Source organism: Octopus bimaculoides, chromosome 2 (genome assembly GCF_001194135.2).
Source record: "Octopus bimaculoides isolate UCB-OBI-ISO-001 chromosome 2, ASM119413v2, whole genome shotgun sequence".
In the NCBI taxonomy this organism is placed as follows: Eukaryota; Metazoa; Mollusca; class Cephalopoda; order Octopoda; family Octopodidae; genus Octopus; species Octopus bimaculoides.
Genome location: NC_068982.1, coordinates 92,628,210 through 92,644,982, shown reverse-complemented (window position 1 = coordinate 92,644,982; position 16,773 = coordinate 92,628,210). Strand labels below are relative to the sequence as shown.

The following is a 16,773-nucleotide window of genomic DNA, read 5'->3' as shown; positions in this document are numbered from 1 at the left end:
ATATATATATATATATATATATATATATACATATACATACAGGTTTCCTTCAGTTTCCATCTACCAAATCCACTTACAAGGCTATGCTCAGCCCGAGACTATAGTAGAAGAGACTTGCCCAAGCTGCCAAACAGTGGGACTGAACCTAGAACCATATGACTAGGAAGCAAGCTTCTTACCACACCTAATAATGATTTTTAAATGATTTCTTTATTATTTATGAATTTAACAATGGTTTCAGATTTAGGCACAAGGTCAGCAATCTTGAATAGATGGGAAGTTAGTCAAGATCATCCACCCATTAATTTGACTGATACTTTATTTTATTGACCCTGGAAGGATGAACGGCAAAGTTGCCCACAATTTAATCAATTGCAACGATTTTAGCAGTGTTATCATTGATTGAATTGATCCAAAGGACATAGCTAAGTATCAAAGCCTTTTGTCCATCACCCTACCCTTTCTATCATTTTAAGTATTAGTTCTTTTAACATTCGATAGCTTCGGTAGATTCTAGTGTACAGGTAAATCCTAGACAAGACAGATTACTATAAAAAGGTGAAGATGGAATTGTCTCTCTTCCTTACTCAACTGCTAACTAAATGTATTTTATCTTATTACCTTACTTTAATTATTTTTGATGTTGAAAACATTTTAACTCATCAAACCCCACCATTTTATTGCTTAGATATGCAGTTAGCACCCCTTTAGAATTAAATTATGAATTAACCTTATTTCTTAGTGCCACATCATGCACTTTTACAAGGATTTCAGTATAGTAAGCTGGTTACTACAAACATTTGGACCAGGCTCTTGGTTGTAGATTTACACAATCTCTCAAACCCTTTTAATATTCTTTCTCTATTACTGTATTTATCCCTACTGCAATTATTTATAATGTTGATGGCATTGGAAATAATTGAGCCCATCTTTTTATTACAATATCAGATATCTTGGCCAAGTTTTATAGGGTAGACATAAGTCCAAGCAGTTATAGCCATTTCTTTTAACTTATACCCATCAGAAAAAAATAGTGGAGGCGCAATGGCCCAGTGGTTAGGGCAGCGGACTCGCGGTCATAGGATCACAGTTTTGATTCCCAGACTGGGCGTTGTGAGTGTTTATTGAGCGAAAACACCTAAAGCTCCACGAGGCTCCAGCAAGGGATGGTGGCGAACCCTGCTGTACTCTTTCACCACAACTTTCTCTCACTCTTACTTCCTGTTTCTGTTCTACCTGTCATTCAAAGGGTCAGCCTTGTCACACTATGTCATGCTGAATATCCCCAAGAACTACGTTAAGGGTACACGTGTCTGTGGAGTGCTCAGCCACTTGCATGTTAATTTCACAAACAGGCTGTTCCGTTGATCGGATCAAGTGGAACCCTCGATGTCGTAAGCGACAGAGTGCCAACAACAACATCAGAAAAATACTTGTGTACCATCTTCTTCAAACGTACTTAGTATGTTGTGCTTGCTCCTTATCTTTTAGTCATTTCCACTTCAGTCCTTACATTAAACAAGCACAGTCCTCAGAAAGATCATTGGTATCTATATTTTCCCATCAAATATTAACTTGCAGGTGTTCCTGCTAAAGTTTATAGAAATTCTTTTGTTCATTACATTATCCATGTTAACATCCATTCATTGTTTTTTATATGCAGTAAGCGTTCCTGGGTATTTGCCCTCACACCATCCCAATCATTTTTTAAAGTTATAAAACTATACTGTGTTCATTCACAAAAATCTCCTATATACACCTTGAATCATTAAAGATCTGCAGTAATAGTTAAATTATTTTTCACTAAAGTGGTCTAACAATAATGAAACATTTCTGCCAAAAATCAGCAGATTTAACTTCCTCTTATTCCATTTTTATTGATATAATTTGGTGTTAGGAAGGGTATCCAGCCATAGAAACCATACCAAAGCAGACAATGGAGCCTGGTGCAGCACTCCAGCTTGCTAGCTCCTGTCAAACCGTCCACCTATGCCAGCATGGAAAATGGACATTAAATGATGATGATAATGATGATGATGATAATGATGATGATGAATTTAGTCAAATAATTCAGTAGGGCAGTTAACTCCCCTGCCTTTCTTGATAAGAGTTATTAAGATAATGATTGTTCTAGCACCTTAACCTCAGCCACCTTCCATCATCACCTTTAGTTAAATTTAAATTTTCAGAAAAATTATTTCAGACACTATACGGAAATTTTATTAATTTGTTGTAACAATGTATTTTCAGTTTAACACTGCCATGTGGACCTTAAGTATTTTTAGCAGGGGTTACTTTGTGGAAGCCATTTAAATAAGACAACAGTTTCAGCTCAGCAGATGTTCAGACATCAATCACATCAATTTCACCAATCTTGGAAAACCTTCAAGAAGTCAGTCCAAGACCCTATCAAAATCTTTATTAGCAAACATGTTTTTCATTATCATCATAACTTTACCCTGTACTCCTCTTGTTTTATTGTTGTTGTTTAGCTTTGCTCTAACTTCACTAAGCAGGCCTATGACGAAAGGCATTCAGTGCCTCTTTGGTTCATCCATATCTTAATGTCATTTCATCTGTAAGAATGAACTTTGAAATACTGGTCCAACTCCTGCAAGCTAAATTTATTATTCATGCTAATATTTATCAGGACAACCTCTTAAGGCTACTGAAGTAGTAAAGAAGCTTACATTTTGTTCCTACAGGAATGAAATGAAATGTTTTTTTGCATTTATTTTACTCCAAAAATGTTCCCATCCATAATACAAATAACAAATAAAAGTCAATAAACCAAATAGAATTTTTAAGTATTGGGACATTGAAGTTGCAAGTAATTTATTTATGAGTATTTATTTATGTTTCATATTTCTTGTATTCCAGAATAATTCAACTATAGGCCGAGGTCTGTCAAAGTCTTCAACAACAGTACCCTCAGTAGCGAAACCAGGGCAACTTTCATTCCAGCAATCACACAAAGTATCAGATGAAGTTTTGCATGAACAACAAACAAAATGTCATCAACCACTACGTTGCACCAAATCAGAGAATCTTCAAAATCTTGTATGTTGTCACTATTTGAATGTTTTTTTGTTTTTTTTTATTTCACATTTATTTTTTAAATTTTTTTTTTTTTAACTGTCAAGAATATTTGGTGGTAGGTCCTAGATTATTCTTTTGGTGGGTTAGGGACTGACATAAAGATCTGTCAGTCAAAGATCTCATATGGCTTTGATTCAATGAAAATCACACATGCTCTCTCAGCTTTCATTATCACTTCTATTTCTGTTTTCTATGGTTGGATGGGTCATCAAAGTCTGAGTCTGTTCTTATTTTCAGTTGCTGCCCTCTTAGACGAACTGAAAAACCATTTCTCTCTCTCAAAAGGTTTCATTCTTCGCATCATTTCCTCAGCTAGAGGCCTTTCCTAACAGAGATTCAGCATTCCTAAGATCAGTTTTAGCCACTTCATCCCATGTCTTCATAAGTTTCCCTTTTCCACAGGTTTCATCCACTTTGAGTACCCTTCACTTCTTTATGCTGCTCTCATCCTCCATAAGCATCACCTGCTTGTGCCATTATAGTCTTCTCTTTCATACTCTACACTTGGTTCCTTTTATATTTAGTTTTTCTTCCAGTTTTCTGCTACGTTGTTCATATATACTAACATTACACATCCTGCAGAACATGCTAGTTTCATTTCTTTCTAGCTTACACAAATCTTCTGCATTCAATGTCCATGTCTTACAGCATTGCAGTTTGTACACAGGTAACATACAATCTGCCCTTCACTCTGAGAGAAAAATTCTATTGTTATGAGTAGAGAGATAGTAGTTCCTTAAATTTTTTCCACCCTTTTCTTAATTTGACAATTATACTTTCAAAGCATGCACTTCTGGTATTAATTAGATCACTTAGGTAACAAAAGCTATTCACTATTTCTAGGGAACCATCTGGGCATCTCGAGAGAATCTGTTTCATGGGTGCTCTTTGTGCTCTTGTGCATCTGCTGCATATGAGGTCTACCCTTTCTCTTAGCCTACTTGTAATTCCATTACATCTCTTGTGTACTACTGCTTATAATACTTAGTCAGACTTTATACATTTATCAATACTCAAAATAGATACCTTTTGTAGTGAAAATTTAGTAAAATAAAGGCAGAGAAACTATATAATGCACCTTAGAGTCTGTGAATCCTATATAACATTCTATCAGGCTGACAGAGGGACTACTTTGTGGTTGCTGAATATACTTGAAGCAGCAACCCATATCTCCCTCAAATCATACTCTACAGTCTTAAAAGAGGATGAGCACATTAGAGAATGTGTTCCTGGATGTACACTACTTAATAAAAGAACAGGTTGGTTTTGGCTAAAAGTCCTTTGATCATAGGTTTACATAATTGTGGTATGACTTATGACTAAACAACAAGATGTAACATTGTAAAGCTGGGTTTTTTCTAAAATATCTTGATCTCTCACCATATCTTCTGACTGAATTAGATTTCCTTCAATGATGAATTGTTTCAAAGCAAGTCTACCATTTTTTTTTTTTGTTTGGTTTTTGGTTTTCTTTTTTAATGTCAGAAGGCACAGGGTTTTTTGTTTTACTTTTGGAGACCTTCCCAGATTTCGTGATATACATATAACTAATGATTAACTATTTTGATACCAAACCACTTGAGAATATCTCTGGTTCTCTAATACAAACTTACTGTTTTATAGTGATCTAAATTAAAACCTTCCATCATGATTTTATGTTAATATATGTTAATATATGTTAATATATGTTCCAAGCGAAGGTGGCAAGCTGGCAGAATTGTAAATATGCTGGGCAAAATGCTTAACAGTATTTCATCCATCGTTACATTCTGAGTTCAAATTCCACCAAGGTCGACTTTGTCTTTCATCCTTTTGGGATCGATAAAATTAATACCTGTTGATCACTGGGATCGATGTAAGTGACTTAGCTGACTCTGTACCAAAATCTGAAATATATGTTCCAAACAACAGCAAAATTTTATTGAAACTGAGGCAGTGTATCTCAATAGGAATATAATAAGAAAAGAGTTAACCTAAATATCTGCAGGATGGAAACAGGTGTTTAAATGCTTGCATGATAACTCCACTAAAGGCTCTCGTGGATCAGGTAGTGATGTTAAACCAGAAATACATTGTTATATAGAATTAATCAAATTTCTCTATTTTTGTATATTTTCTAATAATTTGAGATTTAAGTTATTAACAGTCATCAAGAAAGTTAATCTTTTCACAAACCGCAAGAGCCCATGGAGTCGTCAATATTTAATTTATCTATCTTATTGTCTTGATCTTTTAATGTTTAATTTCTTAATTATTTATTTCTTCATCCATTTCAGACAAGACATCAGAAGAAAGACTCAATAATTTTTGATCAGAATTCATTCAACACCTTAAATATTACCTGTATTAATGAAGTTGAAGAAAATGATAATTCAAAGGAGATAGACATTTGTAATGATAATGACTTTCCAGAATTAATTAGTAGTAATGGTTCTGAAAATAACATCACTAAAAGGACAAGGAAACCTCGATGCAGTAAAAAATAATAAAAAAAAGGATTTTAAAATTGTTATTTTTAACCTGTTTCTATAATTTATTTTGTCATACGAAAATTTACTTCTGTGTGTTTTTGTCTTCAAGTTTCATGTACATATGTTTATTTTATCATTAAAACTGAAAAATGTTTTAATCTTAATCATGCATGTTTTTGGAGGGAACTTAATAGTATGGTTCTGGGTTTGCTCCTACAATATAGTTTAGATCCAGTTCCAGTGCATGTCACTTTGGGCAAGTGTCTTCTACTGTAAAATGGTACATCACATTACATTCTCTGAGCAAGTGTCCTCTACTATAGTCTTGGGCTGACCAAAACCTTGTGAATGGATTTGGTGCACAAAACCTAAAAGAAGCCTGCCATGTATATGTTTATGTCTCTTTGTCTCAATATAATTTTAATGTCCACTTAACTAATGTTGCATGGGTCTGACAGAATTTGTCAAGGAAGATTTCTTATAGCTGGATGCCCTTCCTCTTGCCAATTGCCACCTGTTTCCAAGCAAGAAAATACTTGCCTGTGGAAGACTGGAAATAAAGGACATCACTTACATGACAATGATGCTTATTTAGAAACTATTGCATGATGTCAAGACAAGGAGTCACAAACATGTATGGACACACACACATGTATATGTACACACAAGACGGGCATCTTTCAGCTTACCTCTACCAAATCCACTGCTCACAAGGCTTTGGTCAGCCCAGAGCTACAGTAGAAGACACTTGCCCAAAGTTTCATGCAGTGGGACTAAACCTGAAGCCACAAGGTTGCAAAGCTAACTTCTCAATTACACAGGCATACCTGCATTTATATATGTATGTGTGTGTGTATGAAAGAGAGAATGTGTATGTATCACTGTAATATAGAGACAGACTAGTTTATTTTATGTTATATCCCTTTATTTCCTCTTTCAGAAAAAGATACTCACAAATAAAACTGGTTACATTTTTACAATTAACTAAAACTTTAACTCAAAATTTTGGATAAAATTTATTTCTTGGATACAATATCACAGGCAAAGACCAGTACATGAGATAAAATGTGTATAATCCCAGCAAACTGATGATGGTTTGCATCAGCAAGAAAGTTCAATTTTATGTTAAATCTGTATTTAACAATCTGAAAAAAGAAAATAAAAACTGTATAAAAAGCATGTTTATAGAAATGATAAAAAAAAACACCTCACATTGTACCTATTTACAACTATATGAACTGGAATACTGGGGGTTTGTTGTCTTAGATTGAGACTAATTTTCTTGTATAAGTTGTCAAATCTCCGGCTGGAAGGCTACCTATAATCTCTATCTGGCAAAGTGTTCTGCTTGAAATGTTAGACTCTTCTTCGCCACAGCCAAAAAAATTATGCTACTGTTTGAAATTTTTGTATTTCCATATTATCCAATTATTTTAGATACAATTTGATCATTTTAAGAATAATCTTGTCATCCACAAACAATTTTTTAAATGTTGACAATTTGCCAATGTCTTACTGTTGACATTCAGAGAAATGAAATATATAAATTGCATAATTTTCAGCCCCTTTAATTATTGTTCTTTACAAAAAGTACAAAAAATCTTTACTTACCAGATACCTTAATTGTTACAGCAAAATGGTCTTTTTTTACACATTTTCGTACTGTACATTTTCCATGTAAGGTATCATTCCACGTTTCGCCAAATTTGTGACATTTATGGTCATGTCCTTCACATCCTGAAGTAGGTTTAAAGAAAAATCCCTTTATTTTTCTACCCCTTCAAATGAATTGAGAATGAAAAATTGCAACAAAGCTTTTCAAGTAATAAGAAAGAATGATTGTAGAATAATAATAAAAAGAGACAGCCGCTTTATAAAAAACAAATCGGAAATGATATGCTTACATGGTTAATACAGTGAACCAAGAAGTTTCAATTAATTGAGGCCACTCCCCCTGGTGAAGAGGATTGGCCTGCAAGAGTCCTGTACTGGTGCCATGTAGAAAGCACTCATGGCAGCACCATGTTAACAGCACCCAGCACACACTGTAAATTGGTTGGCAGTAGGAAGAGTATCCAACCGTAGAAACTAAGCCAAATTGGACTGGAACCTAGTGCAGCATTCTGGTTTACCAGCACAGGTCAAACTGTCCAGCCCATGTCAGCATGGAAAACAGCCATTAAAGGATGATGATGAAGTTATTGATTAATGCTTATCAAGAAATGCAAGGGAAACAAGAATTTAAAAATTTTCATACAATAGTTCTTTTGATAATATTGATTTTTAACATTTTGTGGTAGAAGTATAGTTGAATTAATCTCATCTAATTACTTTTGAGTTCAGTTCACTTTGATGGAATTTGAGCCTATAATTTAAATTGACATAACTATATATTGACAGCTTTTGGTTTTGAGAAATGGAATAGGAACTCGTCATATATACAGCCAATAAGGAGGGCCACCACAGAGTCATTTAGCCTGCTAAAAACAACAGCCAAATTTTCTTCAAATTACACTACCATCTTTTAAAAAATAGAAAGGAAACATTGGAATATGTATCAGAAATTAAGATGTAATGGTCACAACCGGAATGCCTTTGATCATAAATCTGTTTGATCAAGGTGGCCTTTGGACTAAACAGCAACAAATCCTTCACTGTTTCAGAACTAGAGAAGAAATTAATGTAGCAAAAACCAAAGTCTAAGTAAGTAGGAAAGCAGGCAAATCACAAATCCTTTCAGGTAGATGGCCCTGTTCAATCTGTAGAAAAGGCGTTGGTAGAAACTCCATAAGATGTATCTAGTGTAAGCTATGGACATGTAAGAGGTGCAGCAATATCAGAGGGAAGTTAACAGGGAAACTAGTTTTTGTGTGTGGACAGTGCATAGGTACAATAAATACTACAAATGTACAGAAAATAGACTCCATCAAATGTCAGCGGGGTAAGCTAGAAGTAGTTGGTAGCTTCCGTTATCTAGGTGACCAAGTCAATAGTGGAGATGGATGCTCTGAGAGCATAGCTGCCAGAATAAGAATAGGATGGGCAAAGTTCAGAGAGCTCTTACTTCTGTTGGTAACAAAGGGCTTCTCCCTCAGAGTGAAAGGTAGATTGTATGATGCCTGTGTGCAAACAGCCATGCTACATGGCAGTGAAACATGGGCTGTGACTGTCAAGGACATGCATAAGCTTGAAAGAAAAGAAGTGAGTATGCTTCGCTGGATGTGTAATGTCAGTGTGCATGTATGACAATATAAGCATCTTGAGAGAAAAGTTGGATATAAGAGCATCAGATGTGTGCAAGAGAGACAACTGCACTGATTTGGTCGTGATGTGGATGAATGTGGACAGCTGTTTGAAGAAGTGCCGATCTCTAAAAGTGGAGGGAAACCTGGGATGAGCTGGTGATGCATGATCATCGAACAATGGGCCTCACAGATGCAATGACAAATGACCAAGACCTTTGGCAGTATGCTGTGCTTGAGAAGAAGATCCATCAAGCCAAGTGAATTTGTAGTCATGGCAGATACAGGTGTCACGCAACTGACACACAAAAGCACCCATTACATTCTTGGAGTGGTTGGTGTTAGGAAGGGCATCCAGCCATGCCAAATCAGACTAGAGTCTGGTGCAGCCCCCCAGCTTAACAGCCCTGGTCAAACCATCCAACCTATGATAGAATGGACATTAAATGATGATGATGGTAATGATTTAAAATGAAATTTAAATTAAACATTGGCATAGATACATGTGTGTCTCATAAGACATTGGATTATAAGAGCACCACCTGTAGGTTTTGTCATGCAAAAAATAAGCAAAGGCAGATTTGTAAAAATGATCCACTTTTCTGAACAATATTCAATGAAGGATTTCATTGCAGTACTGCAAGCTAATAAAGAATATTTTTGCTTTCCAATGCAGAAAGATGCACCATCCATGGTCCCAATTTCATTTTAGATGTTTGGTTTATTTGAGAGTTAAGTATTTTGAGTATGGTCACAGAGCTCTACAGACTGGATATGAAGTGTTAATACCTAAGTCAACTGATTGACATTTGATTCAGCTAGCTGCAGTTCTTGAAATGTAATAAATGTAGTTATTTACTTCTGTTAAATACTGACAAGGAATTTAGATATCTACATGAATAGATATCTATAACATTTAGTCTTGGTTAAAATAAATGAATTGGCAGTGCTCTAGCATGGTCACAACCCTAGGGCTGAAACATGTAAAAGAATAAACATTTGAAAGAAAAAAAAATTAGATAATTTAATAATTTGAAGCAATTCACTCAACTTACGCATGTTAAGTTTCTTAACGACTAATTTACCATTTTTATGGAGGCAAGTGTAATCAATGCAATAATTTGTCCAGTGACTACCTATTGCTCTACATATAGCACCACTGTCACAAGCTGTAATAAAGAAAAAGAAAGTAAATTTTTTAGTTTACAACTATTACATCTATATTAATAAAAGTGATTTTGGGTCCTACGGAGGCAAAGTGGCTGAACTCCTTTCAAGTGTTGGGCCTGATGGAGACCTTTAGCTTTGTGACATGCTTGAGAAGACCCATTGAGACCTTTGGCATATGTCATGCTTGAGAAGAAGACCCATCAAGCCAAGCAAAATTGCAATCATGGCAGATACTGGTGTCATGACACGTAAAAGCACCCATTACACTCTTGGAGTGGTTGGCGTTAGGAAGGGCATCCAGCCATAGAAACCATGCCAAATCAGACTGAAGTCTGGTGCAGCCTTCCAGCTTGCCAGCCCTGATCAAACTGTCCAACCCATGCCAGCATGGACAACAGGCGTTAAATAATAATGATGATGAAATTCTGTCTGTCTGGGATCCCTGTATCTCAGTCTACATTTGCTCTCCATAGACATATTATATTTTTTTTTGGAATCAGGATTGAAAAATCTGCCTTTCATTTGGTTCTTGAACATCCAGCATTGGGATCTGATTTAAAAGCATTTGGGTTGCTATTTACTTTTACTGGTTTAAGCAATGATGAGGCATTGCCCAATCAGTGTGATCAGTTTTTAGTTCACACTCACTCTACATCCCTGTCTCCAGAACTGTTTCTGATGAAGTAGCAAATTGGATAGAGCTGGTCTTCTGTGTGAACTGAACTCATGATTGTGTTGTGGCTAAGGTAATCTCATCCAATGATTAGCTATGTTGAGTAGACTTCACCACATAACAATTGTATCATGAGCTTCAGCATACATTTTTACCTGTTCCACTCCCTCAATTTGGATTTCTATTCACATTTTTAGCAGCATTAGTTGCTAATAGTGAGCTACATAGAATCTAACAGCTTATCAAATTTCTTCGCAGCTTCAATATGGGAAAAAGTGTATAACTCTCAATACCAATAAATTGTCATTGTATCATATTGTATACTGACCACTTTTTGGTCTCTATACCGGCTGCTTACAGCCTAAAGCTTATGAACTTCCTACACTTAGATCACTAGATCTTGTGTGTGTGTGTGTTTGTATATATATATATATATATATATACACACACACATATATGATGAGCTTCTACAGTTTCCATTTACCAAATTCACTTACAAGGCATTGGTTGGCCCAGAGCTATAGTAGAAGACACTTTCCCAAGGTTCCACACAGTGGGGCTAAGCCGGAAACCCCATGGTTGCAAAATAAGCTCCTTACCCACACAACCATGCCTGTTCACTTTCTTCTCTACAACTGCATTGTATTTGTGGAACTAGAATTTACAAAGCACATACATTCCTATATGAAATTAATATAGCCAACAAGTCTTACCTGCTTTTATTAATTTAACTTTACCCTGCTGACAGCCAAATTTGATACACTTCTCTCCCCATTCATCACCATGTTTATGAGTGACTCCTTTATGTGTACAGGATGATGGAGCTAAAATCCAAGAGAAATTATTTCTTATAGAGAATCTTTCGATGTAACCCTATATAACCTTAAAGAAAATAGAAACAACAATTTTTTTAAGATAGAGACAGAGCAACACATTTCACAGGAGGTTATAATTAGTTATAGCAGCTTCAGTACTTGGCTGGAACTTAATTTATGAACCCCAGAAAGATAAGATTCAAAGTGGGTCCAGGTGAAACTTGAATTCAGAATGTAAAGGGAAATAACAAGCAACAGTTACCACATCAATTAATTTTATTACTATTATTATTAATATATGAAGGTGGCGAGCTGGCAGAATTGTTAGCATGCTGGGAAAAATGCTTAGTGGAATTTCATCTGTTTTTACATTCTGAATTCAAATTCCACTGAGATCGACTTTGCCTTTTATCTTTTTTGGGTTGATAAATTAAGTACCAGTGGAACACTGGAGTTGTTGTAATCAACTAGCCACCTCCCCCAAAATTTCAGGCTTTGTGCCTATAGTAGAAGGGATTATTATTGATACATGTACTAAAGGAATACAAACTGAACAATTATGTTTATTTCATTGAGTTATATTTGTTCTAACATCTCTGTCACCTCTAGTATTTTCAGGAACTATTCAAGGTTTTTGCTCTGGTACCACATCACTACCATCTTAGCTTTCCCAGATACACCCACTTTTACATACATGCAGAGTAACTATGTATCTTCTCTATAGCAAGGGAGCTCTCCTTGAACCTGACATTAAATCACTTTCTTACTCTTTCAAATACTGCTGCCACTTAGTCGAGAGGGTTTTCCCTTTTCCCCTTTTTACCTTCACTTCTTTTCTGTCTTGAAAGTTACTTGGCAACTGTACTAGTGTTGGTAGCATGAAAAAATGCACTGGCATTGTGAAGGACATCCAGCCATAGAAACCATGCCAAAGCTGACAGGGAGCACGATGTAACCCCTCAATGCATCCATCCCTCCATTCCTCCATACTGGTTTGTTTACATCCCTGTAACTTAGCATTTTGGTAAAAGAGACCAAATAGAATAAGTACCAGACTTAAACGACTGGGGTCAGTTCGTTTGACTAAACCTTTCAAGGTGGTACCAAGAATGGCCACTGCCCAATCACTGAAACAAATTAAAAATAAGATATAAAACATTGTTCTTTTTCATGGATCAATAAAACACCTTTTCAATACTCTTCAATACTTTAGAAAGATCATACCTCAAATATTATGACATCACCAGATCTGTTCAAATCATGTAACTCATGCAGGCATGGAAAATGAATGCTAAATGATAATGATGATGATGATGATGATGATGATATTTTGTGTGCAGTAGTTAAACCAGTGGTATCAAACTTGTTTGGCTTTGTGGGCTACATTGAAGCATAAACTAGATTTCGTGAACCAGATAGGAACAATTATTTCTAGAAACCCTATCATAATGTAGGCAAAACTAAACAGTTAAATAGGTCAATATACACTATAACAACTTTATCAAGGAAGTAAGGAATGAAATATTAGAACAGTTTGTCTGCAGAAATGTGTATATACACCACATAGTGTTTATATAGTCCTATTAAGTCCTGTGAATGTGCCAACAGATAGAAATTGCTCAAAGATGGATATGTACAGTTCTACAGTTCTTAAGAAGACTAATGCTTAACAGTTTCAGTTACAAAGCCTTTCAATAGCATTCATGTAATATCACTAGACTCCATTCGAATGAACATGTGCACAATCTCCCCCCCCCCCAATCTCTTATGTATTGATAGAGTTAAGGGGAAATAGTTCACTCCTTTTGATATATGGATTCATAAGCTTCTTTTTCAGTGATTGAGATAACGAATGATTTGTTAAGGTGCATTGATTTGATCAGAACAGATGTTAATCCCAATTCCTGTCAGGCTCTAATTCTGAGCCCATGCCAATGATATATATTTTACAGAATATTTAAAAAAATTTTTTATAAGGCTTTCAAATTTTTTTTTTATAAAATTGAACCAGCACCTTGATTAAATATTGCCATGGGACAGATCTGGCTTGCAGTCAGCTTGACACAATTGAGTTAAACTATAGTTATAACCGACCATAATTTTAATAATTCCAAGGGTGCAACAATAACAGCAACAACAATATCTTCTGTTATTGTAGTGAGCCAACAAGGGAACCTCTATGTAGTCAGTCAACCTGCTAGAAGCAGCAACTAAATCTCCCTGAAATGACATTCCACATTATTAGTCTTAATAAGGAAAGGACACATCTGATAATGTAGTCTTAGATACCCTAAAATGACTGGATGGATATGATTGAAATGCCTTTGATTATAGGATTGCTCGATCAGGGCTGACACAGGGCTATAGACACCAACAGTGAATAGTAATTGTAACAATGACTGCAGCAGCAGTAGCAGCAGCAACAACAGCAGTAGCAGCAGTAATGGCAACAGCTTTGTTGTTGGCACTCCGTCGCTTACGACAACGAGGGTTCCAGTTGATCTGATCAACGGAACAGCCTGTTCGTGAAATTAACGTGCAAGTGGCTGAGCACTCCACAGACACGTGTACCCTTAACGTAGTTCTCAGGGATATTCAGCGTGACACAGTGTGACAAGGCTGACCCTTTGAATTACAGGCACAACAGAAACAGGAAGTAAGAGTGAGAGAAAGTTGTGGTGGAAGAGTACAACAGGGTTCGCCACCATCCCCTGACCGGAGCCTCGTGGAGCTTTAGGTGTTTTCGCTCAATAAACACTCACAACACCCGATCTGGGAATTGAAACCACGATCCTGCGACTGCAATTCCACTGCCCTAACTACTGGGCCATTGCGCCTCCACAATGGCAACAGCATATACAGAAGTAACAACAATAATAGCAACAGAAACAGAAGTCACCACAAATATGCCAACAATAACCATAGCAATAATAACAACAGGATAGCAAACTTCCGCAGTAACAACAATAAAAGGAATAACAGCAGCAACAACTATAATATTAACAATATCAATAATCAAATGAGGTTTGACCAGCTAGAAATAGCAGCCAGTTATTTTTTTTTTTTTCTTTAATCACATCATACCATCTTTAAAATGAACTGGTAAATACTTAGTAAAGTAACATACCTCCTGCACTGATGGAACACAACAGACTGGAAAGGCAGCAGACAAAGAAGAAAATCTGAGTATACATTTTTCTGAAAAAAAAAATTCCCCAGAAATTACTTGAAGATCATCATCATCATCATCATCATCATCATCATCATCATCATCATCATCAATAACAACAACAACAACAGCAGCAGCAGCAGCACTGTCAGAGTTGGAACCTGGAATGTGACAACTTTATATCAAAGTGGCAAGCTTGAAAATGTTCAGCAAGAGATGACAAGACTAAACATCAACATCCTGGGTATATACAAAACAAAGTGTCTGAATAATGGTAACTTCATCATCAATGATTTCAAGATGAAGTATACATGTGGTAGCAAATATGAAAAATTAGTAAGACTACTTTTAGATCCTGATATGGCAGAGTGTATCCTTGATACACTCTGTAAAATAGGATACACAGAGTGTATCCTATTTTAGTGCTGATTACATTCTCTGAAAAAAAAAAAAAAAAAGAAAAAGGTGGCGAGCTGGCAGAAACGTTAGCATGCCGAGCGAAATGCTTAGCGGTATTTCGTCTGCCGCTACGTTCTGAGTTCAAACTCCGCCAAGGTCAACTTTGCCTTTCATCCTTTCGGGGTCGATTAAATAAGTACCAGTTACGCACTGGGGTCGATATAATCGACTTAATTCGTTTGTCTGTCCTTGTTTGTCCCCTCTGTGTGTAGCCCCTTGTGGGCAGTAAGGAAATAAGAGTGTATCCTTGACTACTGGATAGTAAGTGAAAGAGTCCTGCTGGTCAATCAGCATAGACATCCATTTAATATCTCCACCATAGTTGCTTATGCACCCACAGCAGATAGCACTGAAGAGAATTCTGATGCCTTCTATGAGACCTTGGAAGAGCAAGTCAGATGAAAGTAATATCATCAAGGGAGATCTGAGTGCAAAAGTGGGGCATGGACAGAATGGCAAGCAGTTGGTCAGTATAGAATTGGTGAGAAAGATGAGTGAGCTGAGAGATGGATATAGTAGTGTGTGGTAAAGAATATGATTATTACAAATACATGGTTTAAGGAGCACCCTAGAAGAATTTATACATGGAGGGACCCTGGTGACAGCTCAAGAAACCAGATTGATTATATCTCCATCAATGGCAGATTTAAAAGATCACTGAAATATGCAAAAGCATATCCAGGAGTAGACTGTGGAAGCGACCATGTACCATTGGTGTGCACACTCCAATGTAAATTAGAGAAGTTGAAGAGAGAGAAGCACTGCAGAGAAACTGGATATTGAGTGGCTGAATAAGCTAGAGGTAGAGCTGGAGTATTTCATCAACGTAGAGAACAAATTTAATTAATTGATTGATAATGGCAAGGAGAATACCCAGGAAGTAATGAGAACACATTAGTAGAACAGCCCAGGAAATCTGTCCAAAGAAAATGAATAAAATGAAAAAGAAATGGATGACTGAGGAGATCCTTTCAATGATGAATAAAGGACTGAAGATCAAGAACAGGAAATCCAAAGAGTATAGGGAGTTGGATAGATTGATTAAATGGAAGCGTAGGGAGGCTAAAGAGACCTAGCTGAATGGACAGTGTGAAGAAATTGAAAGGTAATTTCCAATAGGAAACAAAGTACATCAGAAGATAAATGAGATCTCTGACAGAAAGACAGAATGCTTAAACACCAGGTGTATCAGAGCAAAGGATGGTACTAAGCTGGTTGAGAAGATCGATATTTTGAATAGATGGACAGAGTATATAGGAGATTTATTTCATGATAAGAGACAAACCTTACCAAGTTTTTCTGACTCTAATGAGGGTCCAAAGATCCTACCAACAAAATGATGAGAAAAAACAAAGCTGTTGGGCCAGACAGAATTGTCATTGAGTTGATAAAAGCATTAGAGGAATATGGAATTAAAAAACTGACTGATAACATAACACATCCTTGTCCAACTCCTCTTCTTAGCTAGCCAAAACTTCAAAGTCACTGTCAATAAGATTCTTGTTTAAGAATAATAAATTTGTACTCTATAAAAATATAAAGTAACCCATCAGATTAATGTAAAATTGTTTTTATTATAACATAAAAACAAACATTAATATATGTATATGTGTGTGTGTGTGTGTGTGCGTGTGTGTGTGCATGTATACATGCATACATACACACACACACATAT

At 36.1% G+C, this 16,773-nt stretch overlaps 2 protein-coding genes across 7 annotated transcripts in view; one reads left to right on the top strand and one right to left on the bottom strand.

Annotated features, from left to right (window-relative positions):
• LOC106883999 (uncharacterized) overlaps positions 1 to 5,618 on the top strand; it is a 39,711-nt gene extending 34,093 nt beyond the window's left edge. For all 6 annotated transcript variants that reach the window (XM_014935172.2, XM_014935171.2, XM_052978453.1 and 3 more), the window contains 2 exons: positions 2,881 to 3,060; positions 5,376 to 5,618. In XM_014935172.2, coding sequence (XP_014790658.1) covers positions 2,881 to 3,060; positions 5,376 to 5,585 — 390 coding nt within the window. In that variant the 3' untranslated portion in view covers positions 5,586 to 5,618. The remainder of the gene's footprint in view (positions 1 to 2,880; positions 3,061 to 5,375) is intronic.
• Positions 5,619 to 6,573: 955 nt separating this feature from the next.
• LOC106883997 (uncharacterized) overlaps positions 6,574 to 16,773 on the bottom strand; it is a 12,382-nt gene continuing 2,182 nt past the window's right edge. Inside the window, exons 2-6 of the mRNA XM_014935159.2 lie at positions 14,598 to 14,668; positions 11,369 to 11,479; positions 9,868 to 9,981; positions 7,182 to 7,307; positions 6,574 to 6,715 (exon numbers count right to left, since the gene is read on the bottom strand). Coding sequence (XP_014790645.1) covers positions 6,708 to 6,715; positions 7,182 to 7,307; positions 9,868 to 9,981; positions 11,369 to 11,479; positions 14,598 to 14,664 — 426 coding nt within the window. The 5' untranslated portion in view covers positions 14,665 to 14,668 and the 3' untranslated portion in view covers positions 6,574 to 6,707. The remainder of the gene's footprint in view (positions 6,716 to 7,181; positions 7,308 to 9,867; positions 9,982 to 11,368; positions 11,480 to 14,597; positions 14,669 to 16,773) is intronic.